Genomic DNA, 24,387 nt, shown 5'->3' with positions numbered 1-24,387 from the left:
TTAAATGGCAAAAGTACCCTTTTGAAATACGTAAATTATGTGATTGACAGTAAAGGAGCCAGGTCAGAAGCAAGCAGATGCGTGAACATTTCATGGTGCCTGCTTAGTTTACTCCTTTCGGTACTGAAATTTGCAGCTGGTTAGCACTACTATTAACCAATGGCAGGGCAGCTTTCAAAATACTAGAAGACTTCTGAATGACTTCCTGAGATTTCAACTGAATTAGCCTGTTTCCTGTAACAATGTGTCAGTATATTAGACACAAAAGGGGTTGAATAGCAATACAAATAAGTGTTAGCTTTGAGGACATATGAAAGTGTGAGTCGGATCACTGAAGTCGATGGCAAAAATTTTGAATGAAAATGGATGAATGGCTCATGAGGGGACATGGGAAAAGACTTGCTTTGTAAAACCATGCTTTTGTGTTTGGGGGGGGAAGGACTAAACAGTTGTCATAATCACACTGTAAAACAATGTAAAGTTATATGTAAGAACCAATATTTGCTCAGCCATTGTTTTAGTATAACTAATTTCATTATTAATAAAAATGAATTGTGGTTTGATTTACTTTTCTGCTTTTCCGTCTTAAGTTTTGAGAGAAACAATGTCCGTTTTGTATTTGCAAATTTTTTACATGATTGATCTCTTCTTATCCTGCAGCACTTAAACTTTAGGACGCTGACAGATGATGTGGTAAGCTTACTTATACTTTGGTTTCTAAAATGCTTGTGACTAACCAGCGCATGAACGCTTTTTTATATTAATATTGCTGTGTAATTTGTTTGCTGTAATACATTTGAAAAATTTGAGCTGTATTAAATCTATAGATTTTTGAAAAATGCATGTGTTTATTCTGCTTGCTTTTTATGTACAGCTTTCAAATCTCATTAGTAAACGTCTTCATATGTATTGACACAATTAGACTTTGAGGTGTGTATGCAAAAACTCAGTGGGTAATTTGGTTGTGTTTTTTTTTTTTTCTACTGAATATTCTAATAAAATCATTAGTGTAGGGGTTTTGGGGGGTTTATTTCTTTATCTTGCTCTCCCAGTATGTTTTGCCTAGTTGTGCTGCAGCAGTCCTGTTCCTCCCTGCCTGTATCTCAACCATTGCTGCTTGCTCTTGGTTCTGATTGCCACTGCTCCTTCCAGCTTCTCTTCTCTTCACGCTGGTGGCTGCTGTTCCTTTGGGCCTGGGACTACTCTGTCCTCGCAACTGGTGTACTTCTGGCACATGGCTGCCATAGCTTTTTTTTTTTTTTTTTTGCATCCAATTGTCCACTTTTCTTTCTGATACTGGAACACCACTGCTTAGTCCCAGCTCAAGCTTCTCTCCCATCCCCTAGTAAAAGGTAACGGACACCAAATTTTAGGTGCTTGAGTGATATGTGCCTGAGATTTTTCCAGCCCTAGTAATGTAACAAAAAATGAGTAGTGGCATTTTTTTTTCTTTCTCAATATAGCAGTATTCACAATTTGACTTTTTTAAACAATTCTTAGGTGGCTGGCTAGAAGTCCAACTGGGCCTTTGATACAGAAATTGATTTACATCCCTTTAAAACATTTTTTAAAAACCATGTTCATAGCTGGATAAATCCTGGGTGCCCTGGTCAGCATGGTGCCTAGAAATTTGTCTAGCACCCCAAAACAGGAGACTATGAGCAGCTGGTGGATCCTGTTCAGCCAGTTGCAAAAGACGAGGTAGGTGATGTGGGGGTGGGAGCACTGTGGAGCAAATGCATGGGAGGGCATGTATTTCTCATGTTTAGATATCCACTCCTTCAGCCAAGGATTCTGGATGGTTACATCACACGCAATATAAAATGTATGACATGAAACAATGTGAGAGGATGTTCTTGAGGGGAGAGGCAATGATTGGAAGTGAGAAAAAATCCTGCAGAAAGAGGGGCAGGCTGGACTGGGAAAGAGAAGCCTGCAGAGGGAGGGAAGAGAAGACTGCCAAAAGTGAATGAAGATGGACGGAAAGGAGTGCTTCTGTACTGGTGTTACTTTTCTATTAGAATAATTAACTTTCAGGGGGGCAAGATGGCTGCTGCCTAATAGGACTGCGAGGAGCATCGGTGAAAAGGCTGATACCTTTTTGATTTCTTACCGCGGCAGTCAAAAAAGCAAACAGAATGTTGGGAATTATTAGAAAGGGAATGTTAATAAAACAGAAAATGTCATAATGCCTCTGTATCGCTCCATGGTGAGACCGCACCTTGAATACTGTGTACAATTCTGGTCACTGCATCTCAAAAAAGATATAATTGCGATGGAGAAGATACAGAGAAGGGCTACCAAAATGATAAGGGGAATGGAACAGCTCCCCTATGAGGAAAGACTAAAGAGGTTAGGACTTTTCAGCTTGGAGAAGAGACGGCTGAGGGGGGATATGATAGAGGTGTTTAAAATCATGAGAGGTCTAGAACGGGTAGATGTGAATCGGTTATTTACTCTTTCGGATAGTAGAAGGACTAGGGGGCATTCCATGAAGTTAGCATGGGGCACATTTAAAACTAATCGGAGAAAGTTCTTTTTTACTCAACGCACAATTAAACTCTGGAATTTGTTGCCAGAGGATGTGGTTAGTGCAGTTAGTATAGCTGTGTTTAAAAAAGGATTGGATAAGTTCTTGGAGGAGAAGTCCATTACCTGCTATTAAGTTCACTTGGAGAATGGCCACTGCCATTAGCAATGGTTACATGGAATAGACTTAGTTTTTGGGTACTTGCCAGGTTCTTGTGGCCTGGATTGGCCACTGTTGGAAAACAGGATGCCTGGCTTGATGGACCCTTGGTCTGACCCAGTATGGCATTTTCTTATGTTCTTATGTTCTTAAATCAATAGCAGTAAAAACCATACTGACAAAAAGAACAGATTATTTCAGAACAGCTGATGAATGGAACATCCAATAATTAAAAGCTCATGTCAAAAATTTCCAGACACCAATAAAATATTTCAAAACAGAAGGCAAAGACCCACTAATTTAAGGATAAAAAATGCTCTGCCCTCCATACCTGGAAAAGATTGATTTCTAGATTGTTGTGAATGGGGGGGAGTTGCTTGTGACTTTCTGTACATGCACACACACATACTTGCTGTCTCCCATTTATATAGGCTACTGGTTAGAGCAGTGGGCTTCAACTCGGGGTTCAAATCCCACTGTCACTCCTTGTGACCTTGGGCAAGCCACTTTACCCTCCGTTGCCTCAAGTACAAAATTAGATTGTAAGCCCTGTGGGGATAGGGAAATACCTATAGTACCTGAATGTAATCCACTTTGATGTACAATTGGAAGTGCTGAAAAGCGGAATATAAAAAATCTAAATAAAATAAATGCGCTCTTAATCATACGTACACATGCTGTTTCTCACACATACAGGTTCTCCATACACACTTGAATGCTATCTCACACACAAAGGATCTTAATCACACATACAGGCTCTGTCACTCACATATATTCTCTTTCTCTTCTCACACAGTTTTAGATATATGCTCTCTCACTCCCTCTCCCCACCTACCCCACTGAAGAACAACTAGCAGCAGCAGCAGCAGCCTCTTTCAGCCCTCGTGGCCTCAAGAAAGGAGTCCCATCAGCCGTGGGGGCTAACGTTGCTCCTCTTTTTGCTTTGGGCCGATGCTGCACATACTTGTACCTAGCATGGTTTCTTCTTCCCACACGCTTGGCCACTGCACATCAGTTCCTCTTCTGGGCCGCAGGGGAACAGGAAGAAGACTATGTTGCTAGTACCACTGAGTGCTTCTTCCAGCTCTCCTGCAGCGTTCTGCCTGGGCTGTCAGCTTTTTAAGCCCTGGCGGAGGAAGAGTTCGTATCTCGCTGGGGCAGGAGGATCAGCTGCGCCAGCGGGGGACAGGGAATTGTGGTGACACGCTGGTTAAGAACTGCTATCTTAAGCAATGGAGGGTGATCAGTATTAGGCTCAAAGTGAGAAACAATCCCTATTGAGCAATCTTCAACAGTCAAAAATACATAGAGTACTAATAAACATAAGGTCCTATTTTAGTATGGCACAATAATTCCAAATAATATCCACCTGCAGTATATTGAATCAAAATTCAGAATTTAATCCTCCTTCTCATGTCCTGGGAATATAAATAAAACAAGGGGTAAACAGTCCCCATCTTAGTCATAACACTGACTACAATAAATACTAAATTTACTAAAATTACTTGGAAAATGTTAGAGCAATAATAGACCTTAAGGAACCTATGGGTTTGGGTGTGTGAGCTGGAGAAGGCTGATTTAACAAGAAGTTAGTTTTGAATAATGAAATTCAAGGTGAGAACTTTAAAGAAGTAGTAAATGATTTACAAACTTTTAAAACTGATATTACAGATAATTTTGAGTATAACTAGAAAAAAGGAATACAATAAGCTCGCTGAAAATTAAGAACTTTCCCTTAGTTGTATTTATTGTGGGATGTGGTATTCTCAGAATTATTTGTTTTGATTCCTAGAAAATCTTTCACCACTTGCTAAAGTGTATTATCTTCCTAGTGAAAATGTTTAAGAAGGGAGTTTTATCTCTGATGAAAATTGGAAACCTCTTTAGAATTTTCAATAGAAAGTTACTTTCGTTTTGGAGCTGAACAAGAGGTGGATAGTGGGGCTATTTTAACAGCTTTAAAAAAATAAATAAATAAATAAATTTTTAAGACATTTATTCTAAATGGCCAGCAAAAAATGAGAGCAAAACAAAAATGACACTTTGACATGGTTTTCCACATGTAATTCAAATAGAGGAAATATTTATCTTATATTAGGAGGTTCTTATGGGAGGTTGCAAAATTCTTGAAAATAACATGGTAAGTGTTGTAATATTTAATCTACAGTTTGTTTTAAAACTGATACAGGCTCCCATACTTGGGAATAACTTCCCTGTAACTTTGTGGCAGGTTATAGACTATAAGTGTGTTAGAAAAGGTGAAATTTTGTGAAGCTTTTAACTGTTTAATTTTTAAGCACAATATACTGGAATAACAAAATATGCTATGCTAAGAACAATTTCCCCAAACAAATATAAAATCCTAGTGCCCACTTATAAGAATGAGCACATGTAACATACACAATGGAAGAGAGAGAGAAAAACAGCAATAATACCAGCAGGCACTAATTGCAAATCACTTCCCTCAGTAAGCATCCTCTAACTTTCTGAGCTGTGATAGCAAACTGTTCTTGAGAGGACAAAGATCAGCTGTGGGGCTACTTTGTCATGCAGCTCTGGGGTCGGAGTGGTGCCAGGAGTCCTCACCCTTCGTCTCCTCTTAAATAGTCCTTGTTGCCAGTGAGTGATGCAAAATCTGTTCTGGTTCAAGCAGTAATCTTAGCAGTAGCCCCTGTCCACTGGCAGCAAATATCAGAGAAGGTGAACGGTAATGGAGTCTGTTTTAGCCACACAGCCGGAAATCACCATTTCTGCTTTGTTATATATGTTTGCACCGTGCCACTATCTAGGTTCCTAACACTGACCACCTTGTTACAAAATTATTCACGTAAGCTTTTCCTTATTATATCCAGGAAGGAGCCCCTCTTTTCTCGATCCCCCTACCAAGTATTCTGGTGACGTGTGCCTCCACCAAAGGAGGAGGCACCCCAGGGCATGTTGTCTCTTCAGAAGAGCCATTGCCAAATCAATACGCTGGAGCTGTGAACAAACAGACATGCTATCAGCTTTTGTGCATCTCCTTTGGGGAATGAGCATTCAGATTCAAACAGGCTATCAAGTTGCTGTGTTTGTCAAAATATAACGAGGAATGGGATCATGGTTTCTCTGCTGTGAAGCTCTGAAAATTTGGAAGGAAGGAAAGAAATCAAACTGTCGTAGAGGCCACCTATCTGCTGGGCATTTCCAATATGTTGACAAATCGGCTCTGCAGGGTTTCAATCACACAAATGGTCTCTACAGCAATCAGCTGACAAACTGTTCAACTTACAGGGTCTACAGTCAGTGGGCCTATTTGCATCACAACTGAATACAATATTAAATCAGTTTTGCTCGAATCTGATTGGCTCAGGATGTGTTCTTCCTCAACTGGGATAAAGCCTCATGCATGCTGTTCTCTAGTTACTGCTTATCACCAGGAAGGTTCAGAAAGTTCTTAAGGACTTCTTCCAGTTAATCCTCCTAGCCCCAGCATGGTCCAGGCAGATCTGATATGCAGATCTCTCCAGCTTTCCAGCAGTTCTACCATACATCTGGAAACAGAACCTGCATTAACTCAGGAAGGCTGTATCATTCCAACCGTTTTGGTCCTTACCCTCACAGCTTGCATGCTGAGCATTCAGTGATGACGGATCTTCCACTTGAAGAGAATGTGGACATACTAGTCTTAGCTAGGGCTAGGAAGTCTTCAACTAGAAGAAATTATGCTTTCAAATGGTGCCAACAGAATGCTTTGGAACTTTTTTTTTTTTTTTTTTTTTTTTTTTTTGCAAACCCAAGCATCTTTTGAAATAATTGCTCCACTTTCCAAACTCTGGTATTGCTACCTCTTCAGTGCTATTTCGGTTTCATATTAAAGTAGATATCAGTGGATGAGTACAGATAGATTTGCTATCACGATCTATGAAAGATCTTTGGCATTTCAAGTCCCCGGTTTAAAAAAAAAGGTTTCATGGGACCTGAATATAGACTTTTTTTTTTTCCCCAGGTAATGAAGCCTCTCTTTGACCCATTGGAATTAGTTTTCTAAAGTACTTGAAATGGAAGGTGCTATTTCTCATCGCAGTAATGTCTGCTAAAGAGTCAGTGAATTCATTATCGTCTGTATATGCAGTTCTTCCACAACAAGGTGGTTCTTCTTAGCTACCCAATGTGGTGTTTTTTTTTTTTTTTTGCGAAAAGTAGTCTCCATTTTCCATAACAGTCAGTCCTATCATACTGCCTACCTTCTTTCCAAGGCCGCATGCTCATGAAGGTAAAAAATCCTTACTCTTGATTGCAAAAGAGTTCTTGGCATATTACAAAAAACCCGGCTGCATTGTCAAACCCCCCAACTGTTCATCTCATATGACCCCCATCAGGCTAGGAGCAGCGGTCACCAAATGTACTTTAACTGGCTGGCTAAGTGCATTCGCCACTGTTAACCTGAGCAGGACTGCAAGTCAAAACTCTATAAAGGCTCATCAGGTGACAGGCATTGCTACTTCTATTACTCATCTTTGAGAAGTACCCATCAAGAATATCTGCATAGCTACAACTTGGTTATAATTTCATACCTTGGTATCCCAGGACTATCCTGATAACCTCTCAAAGGCTGACAGTAAATGTGGACAAGCAGTTTTGCAAAATCTGTTCTCACTGTATTCTTCTCTCCATGGTGGGGGCTGGATTGCTTACTAAGTAATGACTCCACTGCAACCCTCAGCTTGGGTCTCCCCACATGTAAATTCTTAATTCAGAAAAAGTAAACTGTAAATGGTTTTCCATAGATAGGATGAATTAGTCATGGAATATCCCTCTGCCTCCCTGGAGAATTAACTACCTAGCTAGAATTAACTCTGATATTGTTACGATTTTGAAAGTGGACCCCTGTTCCGAAGTAGAGCCAGCACTGCCGAGAGGGGAGTTAACCCTTGTCTGTCTCTACCGGTGGATGGCAAGGCCAGTTGGAGAGGTAGAACTGAAGACTTCACCCTGGAAGCTCGTGACCCCCCCCCCCCCCCCCCGGAGGAGCCCGTAGGGGCACGGCCGCTGGGACTTAGGAGACTCCCTGAAGAATGAAGATGCTCTGGATGCAGGCGCCTCCTGCAGGTCGTGGTTTCCAAACAGCTGACGCCTCCAGCAGGTCGTAAGAGGTCGGGGAGTATGTTTGAAGAATAGTCCCAGTCCAATCCAAGGGTCGAAGTCCGGAGAGAGGTCAGGAGCAGACGGGAGAGAGGTCAGGAGCAGACGGGAGAATGGTCCAAAGCCAATCCAGGAACAAGAGGGAGAAGGGTCCAGAGCCAGTCCACGTCGAAGCCAGAAAAGTCACCACCACCAGTCCAAAGGTCAGGAGCCAAAAATCAATCCAACGGGGAGAAGGGCAGGAGCGGGACGAGAAGCGGATCCAGAACACCAAACAGGAAACCAGGAACTGAGCCTCAATACCAAGGCAAGGTCTGAGAGGCAGACCTTGCCTTAAATACCAGAAAAGAGGAAGCAGCTTCAGAAGGGAGCCACATTTCCTGTTGTGGCCCCTTTAAATCTATTCTTCAGCTGCGCCTGCGGCTCTAAGCAGTCCGGAAGGAGGAGGAGTCATCTCAGCCCCGCTGGGCTCTGCGGCTGGCCCGGGCAGCGGCTGAGGCCGCGAGAAGAATGTCTGAGGAAGCTCCCTGCTCCAGCAGGAGCCTCCGGGTTCCCCCGATGTCGCGGGTGAATCACTGGTCCTGACCGCGGTTTGCTGCAGCCGGCGGCCATAACAGATTTAGACAGAGTAGGTTCTTGAGGCAGCCCCTCCTCAGGAACTCGGCACATGTTCGTTAAAGTTTTACTTGCTTGGAGAGACGTCTGGTACTGTCGGATGATGTCATCCCATGAGTAATGGCTATTCTCACAGGACAAGCAGGATGGTAGTCCTCACAAATGGGTGACATCGAGGATGGAGCCCTGTACGGAAAACTTTTCTGTCAAAGTTTCAACAAGCTTTGACTGACACTGGCACACTGGGTGCACTGAGCATGCCCAGCCTGCAATTATCCCTGTGAGCCACAGGTGTCTCCCTCAGTCTTCTTTTTTCCGCTCTGCAGTCAGCATAGCGGTTGGAGCTCTGTGAGGATTTTTTAACTAATTACCTCATGGAAACACTTAACTTTTCACTTCAAAAAACACTTTTCCCTGCACAGGTCTCCCTCCGCGTACGTTTTTACGACGCTCGGTGAGTACTAATTCTTATTTTTCGGTCGGTTCCTGTCACTATCTTAAGGCTGTTAACTGACTGAAGCCTTCCCTTCCCCCATTTTTCAGTTAGCTTTAAACAGCTTGCGAGTATCTCTGTGACACTCTGCTTGCTTATGCTAGTGGGGTAGGGATTTTTTCCTTAACTTTAGGACCTCTGTAGCTTCAAGTCCTTCGTTCCCTGGTGCCCTCACGCAGTCGATACCCTATCGCTACACCGGGACCCTCCTAAACCGCCCTGGGCTTTTATATGTCATCAACGCCCCTCCCCCCACGGTGCCCTGATGCCTTTATCCATGTTTTTTGCTTTTCAGTGCTACCAGGCTTTTTCCTCCTACGCACTGTTTTTTTTCCTTGGGCTTCCTCGGTGCCGTCCCTACCCGGATGCATGCCATTGACGCACACGCTGTTAGTCACTGCCATGCATACTCGGGTCGCCGCCACCGCTGCCCGAGACACTTTTTAACGATCCCAGGGTCACTTCATCGATGCCACCCCCCCTTTTGGGGATGCCATCGATGCCCCATCCTCCCCACCGATGTCCAGCCCTTTTCCATCGGTGGGCATCGGTGCCACATCGATTCGTCGGTGGGCATCGATGCCGGATGGTCCCCTTCGGTGGACATCGGTGCCGGATGGTCCCCATCGATGGACATCGGTGCCGGATGGCTTGTCCGTCGATGGCATTGGTGCCGGATGGCTGTCCGTCGATGGCATCGGTGCCAGGTCCTTTTGCATCGATGGTCACCGATGCCCAGGTGTTTCATCCATGGGCATCTATGTTAGAATGCATCCATTGAGGGCAGTCGATGCCAGGCTGCTCCCATCGGTGAAATTCGATGCCCAGGTGGGTCCCATCGGTGGGTATCCATGCCGGCTCGATTCCGTGGATGGGCGTTGATGCCAATGCCAGCCTTATGGCTGGCATCGATGCCCATGCCGATTCCAGGACTGGCGTTGATGCCGGGATGGAATTCATCGACTGGGAGATCCATGCCATCGATTCCATACGTGTCCATATCGATGCCACCGACACACATGTCTGGGGCACCGATGCCATGTACACTTGGAAATCTGAGTCTGTCCAAATCGATACCGTCAACGTCTATGGCCCTATAGTTGATGCCTGTGGTCATGCCACAAACGGCATAAATGCCCGCCTCCATGCATCGATGCCCTCGTCACCTCCGTTTTCCTTCGGTGTCCTTGACGCCCTATTGATTTGACTTCGACTCTGTCGATGCCGGTATCTTTTTCGATTACGGCAATGTTTTTCGATTATTCGATTCCACATCGTTTCAAAGATACCTATGCCACTGCTGTCAGTGCCCGTCACTGTCATCATTCTCCTGGCCAGTCATCGACGATTTTTCATACCCATTTTGATGATATCCTCGAAGCCCCTTAGGTTGCCTTCAATATCGTCAATACCGACATAGCACCGCCACATAATACCCTCGCCTCCTCACATTGCTCCACGCTTTGGGTTCTTTTTTAAGCCCCGTATTAGCTTAAGACACTCCATTGTGTCAGGAGCAGAGCAGGCGTGCTGACAGTTCGTCATCGATCGCCTTCCAGGACGACGAGGGCTTCCATCTCGGCGCTGGGGAAAGACCGGGCCGAGCACCGTGGCACCCATCATCGCCGACATCGTGATCGTCCGCCGCTGACGCCATCCAGCACATCGGTGCCATCCTTCTCCAGGCTGGACAACGCTCGGGCAGAGCGACATCACCACTGCCATCAGCACTGTTCCTACAGTTTTGGCAGTCCTTGGTGATCCAGAACTTCCGGATCCAGGTCCGACAGCTTCTGCATTGGCGTCACGACACATCGAGCCGCTGTGACGAGGGAAGGGAACATGAGTTCCGTTAGGGCTCCTCTGTTCCTGGCGTGCCCCACCGTCAAGTGGTGTGGGACTATGGCCATCTGTTACACTTAGCAGTCTAAACGCCACTCACGCCTGGCCTGTCTCCTCTGTACCTGTGCCACCATACCGGGTTTCAGAGCGAGATGGACGTTTATGTCCCCGGCCTTACCCTCGAGGACTCCGGAGACCGTCGGAGTCAACAATCTTCACCGGCTCGTCTTGCGGCGATCCACGTCGGATGGTAAGTACCCGCTTCGGCGGCATTCCCATAGAGTTGTGTTCTCCCATTTGGACCGTGGTTCGAAAAGTTCTGCGTCATGTGCCTTTTAGAACTCTATTAGTGTCACATATCGCTATGTTAGCTATGTTAGCCACTATATCAGGAGAACCCCTCTATCTTCTTGGGATTGCAGCAGGGCTTCTTCTCTTGTCAGTAACAAGTCCCTGTGCCGACCAATGCTCTGACTCTTGGTTCCCTCCCAACCAAGGTCCAGCTGCATTGGCTGATCTGCTAAACATGAGATTCAGCAACCATTGCCCCATGTACAAGTCCACCTTGAGGCCTGGCCACAGGTCTCAGTGTCTCCTTGTACAGCATACAGAAATGCGGGTACCACTTACTGCTCACACACCTGCAGGAGCCTACATGATATCCTCCATTGGGACACCTCCTGGTCTCCCATCTGGTCAGATATCAGAGCGGCCACCCCACCTTGTACCAAAGTCCCGGTACACTCCCCCAGGCGTTACGAAGTGCAGAGGGGAGAAGGGAGGGGGGTTGGGGAGTTTTAATTGCACTATTCTTTCTTTTAACAGAAAATAGTTACTCTCCGCACATCCTGGACCTAAGAAAATCCAACTTTCTTTAGACGTCACAGGTACAATGGTATCTTTGGTTACCATCACTCCATACTGCAGTAAGTACATTATTTTAATGTTTCTATGTGCTTTATGGTGAGTCAACATTACAACCCCAAGCTCTGCCGCTGGCACCAGCTTCGGTAAGTGAACTGTCTCTTGCATCACTGTTGGTGAATGCTGTTTTCTCTGCGGAGTGTAACATCATTCACTTTCCTTGCATAGACTACTGCTAACCACTTTCAGTACATGCAAGGAGCTCTCACTTTTTTCAGGACTCACTATACATTTACTAACTGGGATTACTGTCACTGCCATAAATCCCTTCTGAAACACTTCTGGACACCACAGTCTTAAGACCCTCTTGTCCAGCATGCGCACAGACATTCTGATACATTCGTATATGTCCCTGTGCATATTTTCCATAACCTCAGCCCTTCAACTTTTCATGGTTGGGCTATGGGGTTTCTTCCCACTATGCATTTTTCTCATAATTCAAAACTGCTATGGGTTATATTCAGTGACATTCTATACTCAATGGACCTAAGTGGTTTCATTGCTTTCGTCCCTGATTCTTATCCCAGTTCGAACTAGGACCTAGTCTCCTTCGACTCATGCTCGCAATTCCTTAGGGTTATAAAGTTTCTCCTGAAAGCTGTCAACCCATTATGCATCTATTGCACTCCAGCATAGTTTCTCATAAACTTCCTGGACGTTGCACCCATGAGTTATGCCCTTATGCCTTCCAATACTGCTTTTGCAACAATTCTTTGTGCATACAGACAGACAGCATAGGGACAATCTGCTTTCCAACTCATAAGCACGCATTACCTCTTAGCTGCTCTGCTAGACAGCTGCGCAGCTCTACCCTTGGCCCTTGTTCACTTCATGCGTCCTTGGGCCACATATCTAAGAGATTTAATGAACGCTCTATCTGACCTTCTCCACGTAGGTTCTATCCTCTCGAATGGTCTCAATTACATGTGTACAGGGCAAATCTTTTAACGCTGAGTTTAACTAAACTTTCCTCGGCGTCTGCATCATTCCATACGATGCACAGGTTCTGCTCCCTGCACATGTTTCCTATGCGTTCCCTTAGATGCCTTTTCTTCCATCAAAGGCCTCTTCAATATATCTCTTCTGCTGCCTCTCGTAGCCAGCATTCTTCTAATGTTGAACTGGGATGGGGTTCAGTATTCTTTTCCCCACTCCCTGACTGAGATCAGTATGCTTCCCATACTTCTCAATCCATCATATCAGTAACCTTTTATTCCCTCACCAGTCAGTCCCAAATCATAGACTTACTGATGTTCTTAGGTTCTGGTAGCGTCACAAAACCTTCTAAACATAAATCTTGCCGTTTAATATGGCAGGCTTTACCTCCTGACGCAAAAAAAAAAAAAGAGGTATTACCCCTTTTACTTTTCCACCATTTTTTCTTACTCCCTCGGATTCTGTTCTCCAGACATCCTCCACATAGATACACCTTTCTCTTAGGAGGTGTATCGTTTTGGGAGTTGGGTTCCCGTTTTCGGTAATCCTCTCTGAGTCGGCTTACCATGGATTATCCACTGATCAAGCCGCCTCTATTTCTCTAATCACGGAATGAACATATATATTCTCCTTATAAGTCTCATACATTCTACGTTTGAGCCTTTCCATTCCTCTCTTCCACAGTTTGGCAAGGGAACTTCTTTCCCTCTTAATGTCATTCCTGCCAGCAGGGTCCGTGAGTTATGCACTCTTTCCATACTCACCTGACTCCGTTCCTCTGCCACTGAGTAGTTCTACGCATTCAACTTTCTATCCTTTTCAGGTAGATGTTGTATCTCCTTTCCTCAGGAAATACTCTATTAATTTTTCCTAACCTCTCTCTCTCGCCCTAGGGAGAGACTGGGTTTTCCACATTCCTGGACAGTAATGCTGCGCTTACATTCTATCTACATTGCACTGCATTCCATGTGAATTCCACTTGACTCTTCCTTCATGCAAGGGTCAAGCTGCTACTTCCAGTGGCCACACAGACCTAATCCTTCTGATTAAGTGGTCTATATTTCCTTTCCTACCAACAAGCAGACATTTCACTACAACACTGTGGGTATCCACATACTGTTGTGTCCGTCTTAGCCTTAACAGCTTCCCTTTGGTTACTGCTGCTTGTACTTTTTTTATCAGGTTGCAGCCTGGAGTCCTCTCCATACCTTCGCAGCCTATTATTGCTTACATTTGACTAGCTGGCATGCTCCATGTTTGGCCAGTCCGCCTACTCTTACTTTTTTCAATTCACTACCCAACATCCTTCCACGAACCCATTATGGTGTTGCGGATGCCCTCCGTTCCCATTTCCACCTCAGTCGTTACGCCTTTGCGCATCTGCGGTGTATCTGGTGCATTCCCGGGCATCCTCAGCTCGGTACTCACCCATTTGTGAGGACTACCATCCTGCTTGTCCTGTGAGAAAGCAAATGTTGCTTACCTGATGTAACAGGTGTTCTCACAGGACAGCAGGATGTTAGTCCTCACGAAACCCGCCCGCCACCCCGCGGAGTTGGGTCTGTATACTTTTATTTTAGTTTCGCTTGCGCTTTTTAGCTATAAGACGAGACTGAGGGAGACACCTGTGGCTCACAGGGATAATTGCAGGCTGGGCATGCTCAGTGCACCCAGTGTGCCAGTGTCAGTCAAAGCTTGTTGAAACTTTGACAGAAAAGTTTTCCGTACAGGGCTCCATCCTCGATGTCACCCATTTGTGAGGACTAACATCCTGCTGTCCTGTGAGAACACCTGTTACATCAGGTAAGCAACATTTGCTATTCATCCTGCTATCTATGGGAAAACAATTTATGGTAAGCAAACGCTTTTACAGTTGAAGAATTTTACTTTGTCTCATATGTTTAATTTTTTACTGTCTTATTGTGATTCACATTAGATATAATTGTAGGTTGGCAGAATAAAAAATTAATTTGAGATTTGTAGATATGTACTTTGCTTAGAATCTGGGATAGTACGGATTGTGCATTTTTAAAAATATATTTAAGGGCCCTCAAGTACCTGTGATCAGAGCAGCTCATATTTTATTTTGAGATCCTTGCATTATTATTCAAATGAATTTTAAGTGAAGCATGCTGGATTAATAGGAATATATGGCATTTTTTAGTTAAGGTGTTTCTTGGCAACTTTTAGAAAAGCTTATTTTTTTTAAAGCATGATTTGTTTTTCTATGGTTTCCCTTTTATTTAGGGAATAGTGCTCCTGTGATTGTGGTGGTGGGGGGTTATAATTTTGCATTTGATCTATTGTTTAAGCTATTTATTAGATATTTCATTGTTGGAGTACTGAATTAAAATAGAAGAAGTGAACAAATAGAATGAGGTGCCAAGCCAAAAGTTTGTTTAGATTGTACGGATGTATTTAAAGAAGATAGGTGGTATAACCTTTTTGTGTTTGTTACTTGGCCTCTTCATGGATATCTATAAGGACAAAAACATGAGAGTTCAGTATTCTGTAAAACTGATCAGTCAAGACACTTTCAAAGTTTTTTAAATTGTGATACTTTTCCATAAGTTGCCACTTCTGTGTCCCCCTAATTATATAAATATTAGTAATTTGCTGTTAATGAAACTTGAAATATTTCTCCCATTTCCTGTAGAGAAGACCTGTTTGTGGACATTGTATTGCTCTGTAAAGGCATACTCTCCTTTGTGCTTAGTTTAGCAATCCTCCTTAATGACTCTAGGTGTGTCTTTAACAGAGGTGCTGCATGAGCCTAAACCATGAATCTCCCATTTTAAAATACAAATATAACAAGACATTATTAGGCTGCAGCAGTTTGAGACTAGAATTCTCTTGTAAATTGGATATATTGATGGAGAATTTTAATCACAAGTTTTTATTCAGACGAGCGGCAAGATTTGGCATATCTGTTATTGACTGTTCATAATATTTTTTTACATGTGTGATAGTGCGCAAACCTGAAGTAAGTCCAGGAATTAATCAGTAAATCACAAGAAGCAGACTACCATCTGAGCTGCAAATTATATTTCTTAGCATGAGCTGTGGACATGCCTGCTCTAGTTCATTCTTGTTATGTTTTCTCACACAGCATTTTGAATCATTGCAGTACTGTTTCTATAGATTTTGTAAGCTTGAGGTAATTCCTTAATTCGAGATAGGAAGTATTTTCCTAAAAAAAAAAAAGAAGTTTGTTTCTCAAATATTACAGAACTTCCCTTGCTCTGTCTTTTTAACATGGTATTTAATATGCTGGGAGGGTCTGTGCACTAAAGAAAAGCATGTATCTTAAGACCATTTATCCCTTGTTAGCAATTGCATGCTTTGCTCTGCAGCCCTAACATGCATATTAAACTGATCCAGCAAAATGTTATGTGATGGGCAATTTATTGAGAGAAGAATTACATCGGACTGTTTAGTAATTTTGGGGCTGATGTAAAGCATATTTGCTTACCATAAATAGTGTTTTCTGTAGATAATGGTTGGTGGCATTGAATGGCCTTGTCTTTTCAAGCTAATAGAGCTTTGAGTTGTTTTGAGCATGTGTAGTCGACCTTTCAGGAAGGTGGACATGTATTTTATGACTAACTCATCCTGCTATCTTTGGAAAACAGTTTATGGTGAGCAAATGTAATTTTTCCATCAATAAATAGGCTGAATTAGCCATTACATTTGGGGAGTCTCAAACTCTGAGGGTTGCAGGAGAGCGGTTACTTAGTAAGCAACCCAGCCTCACTCATGGAGTGGGGGGCAGGGTTCAGTCCATCCTTCTGAAATGTGCCAGGATCACCAAAGACCAGTGGATCCTGATAATTGTGCAGTCTGATTACTATTTTGTGCGTCTTTCTAATCTCCAATGAACCGATGGCCATCAGTCTTTAGCTCTGACCCCCATTGATCTGCCCGGATACAGCTGGAGTAGTCGCTCTTACTACAGAAAGCAATCAAGCTTGTCCTTTCTTGGGAGTATAGCCAGAGTTTCTTCTCCTGGTATTTCTGAACACCAAGAAGGCAGGGGGATAGATATTTATTCTAGACTTGCTAGCACTGAACAAAACTGTTTGTTGGTTTGGGAGAGATTCAAGATGAGCTTGTTTTTCCCTTCATTTAACCAGGGGATTGGATGTATATTCTGGGTTTGAAAGATGCTTATGCGCACATCCTCATGCACACCTTCCACCAGAAGATCCTCATGTTTGTGGTGAAGGATGTGATTACTAGTATAGGGTACTGAGTTGATAGCCCAACGAAAGTCAATCTCTGTGGAAGATGTATGTATATTTGAGGCAGCGTTCAGTTCACATGGTCACATCACAATATTATACAGTTTTTCCAACACGATAGCAGGCTTGGCCAGCCTATTCTGCAGGGTCTTTTTGAGGTTTAGAGCCCAAAGCCTGCACCCACCTGGCCCCGGGACCATCCTTTTATTTGGAGTTGTCTTAATTTTTTTAAAAAAGGAAAGGGAATTCAAATACAGTTAAAAAAACAAAAAAAAAGCTTGTATTGCTCCAATAACAGTGCTATTTTGCCTTCCTTTTTATTTTTAACCTCATTTTGCTAGATAGCCAAATTTGTGTGAATAAGTTGAATGGCTTGTCTTCAGAGAATATGAAGTTGCTTACCTGTAATAAATGTTCTCGAAGTGAGCAGCTTGGAGATGAATACTGAGGCACACTGCATGGTTATGAGATCTGCTATGTATGCTCATTGATCATTAAAAATTCCTTGGTAAGCCCTGGGCAATGTGTATATTGCTGCTAGGATACAGACGGTGACTGAACTGCTTCCTTCAGACTTATTAGTAACCTATCGTCAAAATCATCCATTGTACCTGAAGACTGGAGGGTGGCTAATGTAACCCCAATATTTAAAAAGGGCTCCAGGGGCGATCCGGGGAAACTACAGACTGGTTAGCCTGACTTCAGTGCCAGGAAATAGTGGAAAGTGTTCTAAATATCAAAATTACAGAACATATATAGAAAGACATGGTTTAAGGGAACAAAGTCATCATGGCTTTACCCAAGGCAAATCTGCTTCACTTTTTTGAAGGAGTTAATAAACATCTAGATAAAGGTGAACCGGTAGATGTAGTATATTTGGATTTTCAGAAGGCGTTTGACAAAGTTCCTAGAAGCCTCTCATGAGGAAAAGTAAAAAGTCATGGGATAGGTGGGGATGTCCTTTTGTGGATTACAAACTGGCTAAAATACAGGAAACAGAGAGTAGGATTAAATAGACAATTTTCTCAGTGGAAGGAAGTGGGCAGTGGAGTGCCTCAGGGATCTGTATTGGGACCCTTACTTTTCAATATATTTATAAATCATCTGGAAAGAAATAGGACAAGTAAGATAATCAAATTTGCAGATGATACAAAATTATTCAGAGTAGTTAAGTCACAAGCAGATTGTGTTAAATTGCAGGAGGACCTTGCAAGACTGGAAAATTGGGCATCCAAATGGCAGATGAAATTTAATGTGGATAAGTGCAAGGAGATGCATAAAGTGAAAAATAACCCATGCTATAGTTACATAATGTCAGGTTCCATATTAGGAGCTACCACCAAAGTGTCATAGTGGATAACACATTGAAATCATCGGTTGAGTGTGCTACGGCAGTCAAAAAAGCAAACAATGTTGGGGAATTATTAGAAAGGGAATGGTGAATAAAACAGAAAATGTCATAATGCCTCTGTATCGCTCCATGGTGAGACCGCACCTTGAATACTGTGTACAATTCTGGTTGCTGCATCTCAAAAAAGATATAATTGCGATGGAGAAGGTACAGAGAAGGGCAACCAAAATGATAAAGGGGATGGAACAGCTCCCTTATGACGAAAGGCTGAAGAGGATAGGATTTTTCAGCTTGGAAAAGAGATGGCTGAGGGGGGATATGATAGAGGTGTTTAAAATCATGAGAGGTCTAGAACGGGTTAATGTGAATCAGTTGTTGACTCTTTCGGATAATAGACTAGGGGGCACTCCATGAAGTTAGCATGTGGCACATTTAAAACTAATGGGACAAAGTTCTTTTTCACTCAAGGCACAATTAAACTCAGGAATTTGTTGCCAGAGGATGTGGTTAGTGTAGCTGTGTTTAAAAAAGGATTGGATAAGTTCTTGGAGAAGTCCATTACCTGCTATTAATTGAGTTGACTTAAAAAATAGCCACTGCTATTACTAGCGACAGTAGCATGGAATAGACTTAATTTTTTGGGTACTTGCCAGGTTCTTATGGCCTGGATTGGCCACTGTTGGAAACAGGATTCTAGGCTTGATGGACCCTTGGTCTGACCCAGTATGACATGTTCTTATGCGTTATAGGTAAGCAAGTTTGCTTTATTTGCACTATAAAAAAGTATTTAAAGCAAAGGTTCACAGAAGACAATTTTTTTTGGTACACTTTGGGCTGGATTTTCAAAGCCCTACGCACCAGGCCTATTTTATAAAGGCCCCGGGATGCGTGTAAAGCCTGGGGGGCTTTACTAAGGGGGCGGGGCCAGAGGCCTCCGGCACAAAGGCCATGTGCTACTGTGTTGGAGGATTGTGTACTGGCAGGCTGCTGGCAGGCGCAAAATGTATAATAAGAATTTGGGGGGGGGGGTTAGGAGAAGGGGTGCGAAGGTTAGGGAATGGAGAAAGCTCTTGGGCGTCGGCGCGTGCAAGGTGCACTAGTGTGTATCCCCTTGCACGCACCGACCCCTGATTTTTGTTACATGCATGCACATGTTATAAAATCTGCATGTTTGAAAATCTACCCCTTAATGTATAAGGCATAAGGTTTGAATTGTCTCAAATTAAGGGCTATTCCACAGATTTGTTCTAAATGGCATTAATATGCAAATACTATAGGAAGGATATTTGAAGTGATCAAATTTACAGATGACATATTCAGAGTTTTTAAAACGGTGGATTGTGAGGAATGCAGAGACTAGGAGACAGGTCATCTGAATGGCAGATTAAATTTTTGTAGAAAAGTGCAAAGTGATGCACATCGGGAAAAATAATCCTAACTACAGGTACACAGTGATGGTTTCCATATTGAGTTACCACTCAAGAAAAGGACCTTGGACTTCTTGTGGACAATGAGTTGAAATTCTCATCTGTGTGTGTCAGTGGTAAAAAAAAAAAAAAATAGAATGTTAGGCATGATCCGTAAAGGAAAGGAGATTAAAATGGAAAATGTTGCCTCTGTATTGATCCATGGTGTGATTGTACCTTGGGTATTCTGTGAATTTCTGGTTTCCCCATCTTAAAAACATAGCAGAACTAGAAAAGGTACAGAGGAGAGCAACAAAAATGATAGAGATGCAATGGCTCCTCTATAATGAGTCCTTGTAGGTTAGATCTCTTTAGTTTGGAAAAGAGAAAGTTGAGAAGAAGATATAATAGAAATTTTTTTTTTTTGTAAGTCTTTATTTATGATTTTGAAACATTACACCCAAGGAACTGTACAGAACATTTAAACGGTTATCATAACCTGGTACATCACCATTGTACCGTAGGTGACCCTTACCTGCCCCCCCCCAACCCTACTCCCCCCCCCCCCCCCCCCCCTTCCTTCTACACATCCGAACAGCAGATATGCAATATGGGACATTAGTTGCAATTGCAATATGGAGAGAAGTTATGTGCAGACTGATATCTATAGAACAGTTTTGCCACTACCAGATATGCATCTCAGTGATTAATAATAAACATGAGAATTATGAAAGGAATATAAGAGAAATCATCCTATCGAAGCCCAGATTCCCTCAGAGTCTTTCCAGTCATGAGATCACCTCGTCAGAAGGGCTCCCTGAAGACTGTGAATTAGGTAGCAAAGTCCAAAATTTTGCTCCTCGCATGTTGATTCAGTGTTTGGAGATATGGCGTCCAAATTTCCAGGAACTGGTCTCGTTTCCGCGGGGATGATGCTGCCTTCACCGTCAACTGTTCAAAAATCACCATCTGATGAAATTTCAGTTGCCACTGGGTAAACGTCAGTAAGTCTTTTTCCATCCATTGGGACAAAATAGTTTGTTTAACCAGTAACAGTCCTTTACGCAACAGACAACTGGAAGGGCTGTAACGCTTCCCCAGCTCTAAGTCCCCCGATAAATGTAACAAACAAAGAAGTGGATCCTGCGGGATGTTGTGGTCTAAAAGACGACCCAGATAATTTAATACTTTAACCCAAAACTGGCGGATCCCAACACAGTCCCAAAAATTATGCCTGAATGTAGCATCCTCCGCCCCACATTTAAATCATGCCGATGAGGAGGACATCTTCCATTGGCAGGCTTGAGCCAGGGTGACATAGATTCTGTGCAGCAGTTTAAATTGAACTTCCCGTAACTGTACATTATCTGTGATAGAGTATATAGCTCTAAAGCAGCCTGTCAGTTGTTTTATAGAGAGCTGACATTGCAGATCTTCATTCCACCTGGTTAAGTGTGGGAAATATGCGCTTGCCAGCAAGCCATTTCATCAGGGTTAAACACTAACTTCCCTTCTCCCTGACATTTGCCTGAATAAAAGCATCTCTTGTGCTTAAGCCTCTCTGCCTAGGAAAGGATACCTGACTTCATGTATTTCTCTGGCTTGTGCTTAGCCCTGAATTCCTGGGGGAGGGGCTGGGTGTTCCCTAGTCAGAGGCAGGACAAAGTCAGGAGGTATAGATTTCAGCAGCCAATGAAATGATCCGTGCACACCCCCTGAGCCAAAACCAATAGTGTAGGGACTCGTCTGTTGCTATGGGAAAGTAGCCAATCATGTAATGACACATCATCTGCCTTTGTATGAATGTACAATAAAAGAGAGTGCTACACTGTGCTCAAGTCCTTTTGCTGCCTGCCATGAAAGCTGTCTGATGCCTCTTCATTACTCCTACAGTTAAGAGGTGGCTTATTCGATCTACAGGTTCCAATACAACAAGTTGCTTAAGCATCAAAGAACAAGATGTTCGTTGAGTGGCTGTGGGGAAGAACGATAACAAATGCTCCAATGAAACTCCATCCGACGGCCTCCTGTCCCACGTGGAAATAAAGTGTCTGAGCTGTAGGTAGGCATAAAAATTAGTGCGCGGAATCCCAAATTGCACTTGCAGGTCAGCAAAGGCTCGCACATCTGTTCGTGTATCAGTAAGAACCTGGTCAATGTGAGTGAGACCCAACATCTCCCATTGCTGATATATAGAGTAGACCCAGCTGGGAGTAAACGGTGGTAGTCCCCGAATAGTCGCAAACGTCAATGTCCTCCATGAGATATTAAGCTGTGCACATAACCTTTTCCATACCAACCGACACGCTGTGATATATGGGAAGTCTCGAATGTGTACCGGACGCGCGGATCTTGGGGCTATGAGCAAATTAGGAATGGCAAGTGGCAGGCACCAGTCCCTCAGCAGATCCCCAGGGATAAAAGTGCTAGATCCCCGTAGCCAATCTTGAAGGTGGCAGAGCAAACTAGCCACATTGTACAAGTGTATGTTGGGGCAGGCAAGCCCTCCTTCCTGCTGAGAACGCATTAGCATGTTCAAACTAATTCTCGCCTTCTTATTTCTCCAAATAAAATTCAGAAGGGCTGCATTTAATGCCAAGATATGCTGTTTCTTGATCCAGATGGGAAGCATTTGCATTACATACAACCATTTAGGTAACTCAATCATTTTAAACAGCTGTATCCTCACTGTAATGGATAGCGGAAGCTGCATCCACTCTGCCAGTTTCTGTTTCGTTTTGTGGACCAAGGGCAATATATTCACATCATGTAAGTGAGTAACATCAACCGGTATACGAATACCCAGATATTTCATCTCAGAGGTAACCCATCGTAATGGGAAAACTCCGGGCCAGAGTCCTTGAATCGAACCAAGAATGTCAATTGCTTCTGATTTGTCTCTATTGATTTTTAAACCCGAAAAGACCCCAAATTGCGCTTGCAGGTCAAGGACTCTGGGTAATGAAACAGGGTTCACAACAAATATCAGGACATCATCCGCAAACGCGGCAATCTTAAATTGAGATCTTCCCACCCGCCAGCCCTCCACCTCTGCATCTTCTTGAATGGCCCACAATAATGGATCAAGAGATAGGATATAAAGCAAAGGGGACAATGGGCAGCCCTGCCGCACACCGCGGCATAACTCAAAAGGAGCGGACATCAAGCCATTAGCCACAATCATAGACTGGGGGTGCTGATAGAGTGCAGCGATGTTGTCCACTACCGTGCCGTGAAAACCATATCTCTGTAGAACAGAGAATAAATAATCCCAGGCCACCCGATCGAATGCCTTTTCGGCGTCAAATCCCACAGCAAGAGCTGGGATCCGATGCTTCACACAATGCGTTATCGCCATCCATAAACTAAGCAGGTGTCTGCTGGCTTTCCGCCCTTGCACAAAACCAACCTGGCTTACTGAGATTAAAGCTGGTAAAACCCCATTAATCCTATCGGCCAGAATCCGAGCAAATAATTTGACATCATAGTTGAACAAGGAAATTGGCCGGTAGGATGCAGGGTTCAGGGGGTCTTTACCCCCCTTGGGAAGCACTGTAATGTATGCCATGGTTGCTTCCTTGGAAAATCCAACCCGAGCTATATTCGCAAAGTAACATTGTAAAGGTTCCCCAACTTCTGTTTTTAATAATTTATAGAAATCCGCATTGAGCCCATCCGGGCCCGGTGCCTTATGGGCTTTATTTCCCCCTATGTTCTCCCAGATTTCCCGTGATGTAATAGGGGCATTTAAGAGTAACAACTGGTCAGCTGTAATTTTGGGGAGAGACAGCGTCTGAAAGAATTTTGATTCAGCCAGTGAGGCCTGCTGGGATCTGTCATTCGCATATAAACTTTCGTAGAACTTCCGAAATATAGCACAAATTTGGGAACCGGATGTGTGTCGAGTGCCCGCAGAATCCTGTAACCCAAGGATAAAGGTCATTCCTCTCTGGGCTTTAACCTGATTCGCCAACAACTTCCCCATTTTATTCCCATACCGATAAAACCTATGGGACTTGTGTAGTAAATCCCTCTGTCCTCTGAATATAACAATTTAACGTGTATAGAAGGTCCCTATATGTACGCTTAGCCTGTGGCGATGGATTGGATGTAAGTTGTCTCCTGGCCTTCGCCACCTCATTCTCCAAATCAATAAGTTATTTGTTAGCTATTCGTCTTTGTCTAATTGCATAAGCTATGATTTCACCTCTCATCGAGGCCTTCCCCGCCTCCCAAAATAGAGCTGGAGTAGCCAAATGCTGGGCATTGTTGGCATAATCCTTCCACCTATCCTGAAGATAGGTGCGTAGTCCCACATCATCGGATAAATATGCTGGAAAACACCACCTCGGCTGGTCCGGTCTCTGTCCCCCCAGACGGACCTCCACCCAAATCATAGCGTGATCCGAGCATTCCTCCGGACCTATTTCTGCCTCCGTAAGCTTGTTAAAACACTGTGGGGATACAAAGATGTAATCTAGCCTGGACATAGCGAGATGCGCCCGAGCTAAATGCGTATAGTTACGTAATTCAGGATGTAAGATTCTCCAAGGATCTACCAGTTGAACCTGTTGGCATAAATACGGTAATCCTCTGTCCTGTCTCTGACGTTGCCCCAGGCCACTCGATGTTCTATCTAGCTTAGCATCCATCACCTGATTAAAATCCCCCCGCCTACTATCAATAAGCCCCTTTGATGGAGAGTGATACATTGGATTAGGTTCAGAAAAAAGTCATGTCGATACACATTCGGGCCATAAACACAACAT

At 43.5% G+C, this 24,387-nt stretch overlaps 1 protein-coding gene across 1 annotated transcript in view; it reads left to right on the top strand.

Annotated features, from left to right (window-relative positions):
* Window positions 1-24,387, top strand: part of DIAPH3 (diaphanous related formin 3) — a 1,173,174-nt gene that overhangs the window by 40,495 nt on the left and 1,108,292 nt on the right. The window contains exon 2 of the mRNA XM_029602990.1: window positions 661-693. Coding sequence (XP_029458850.1) covers window positions 661-693 — 33 coding nt within the window. The remainder of the gene's footprint in view (window positions 1-660; window positions 694-24,387) is intronic.

Source organism: Rhinatrema bivittatum, chromosome 5, assembly GCF_901001135.1.
Source record: "Rhinatrema bivittatum chromosome 5, aRhiBiv1.1, whole genome shotgun sequence".
NCBI lineage: Eukaryota > Metazoa > Chordata > Amphibia > Gymnophiona > Rhinatrematidae > Rhinatrema > Rhinatrema bivittatum.
Note: the sequence above shows the minus strand (reverse complement) of the source record. Positions and strands in the feature narration are given on the sequence as shown.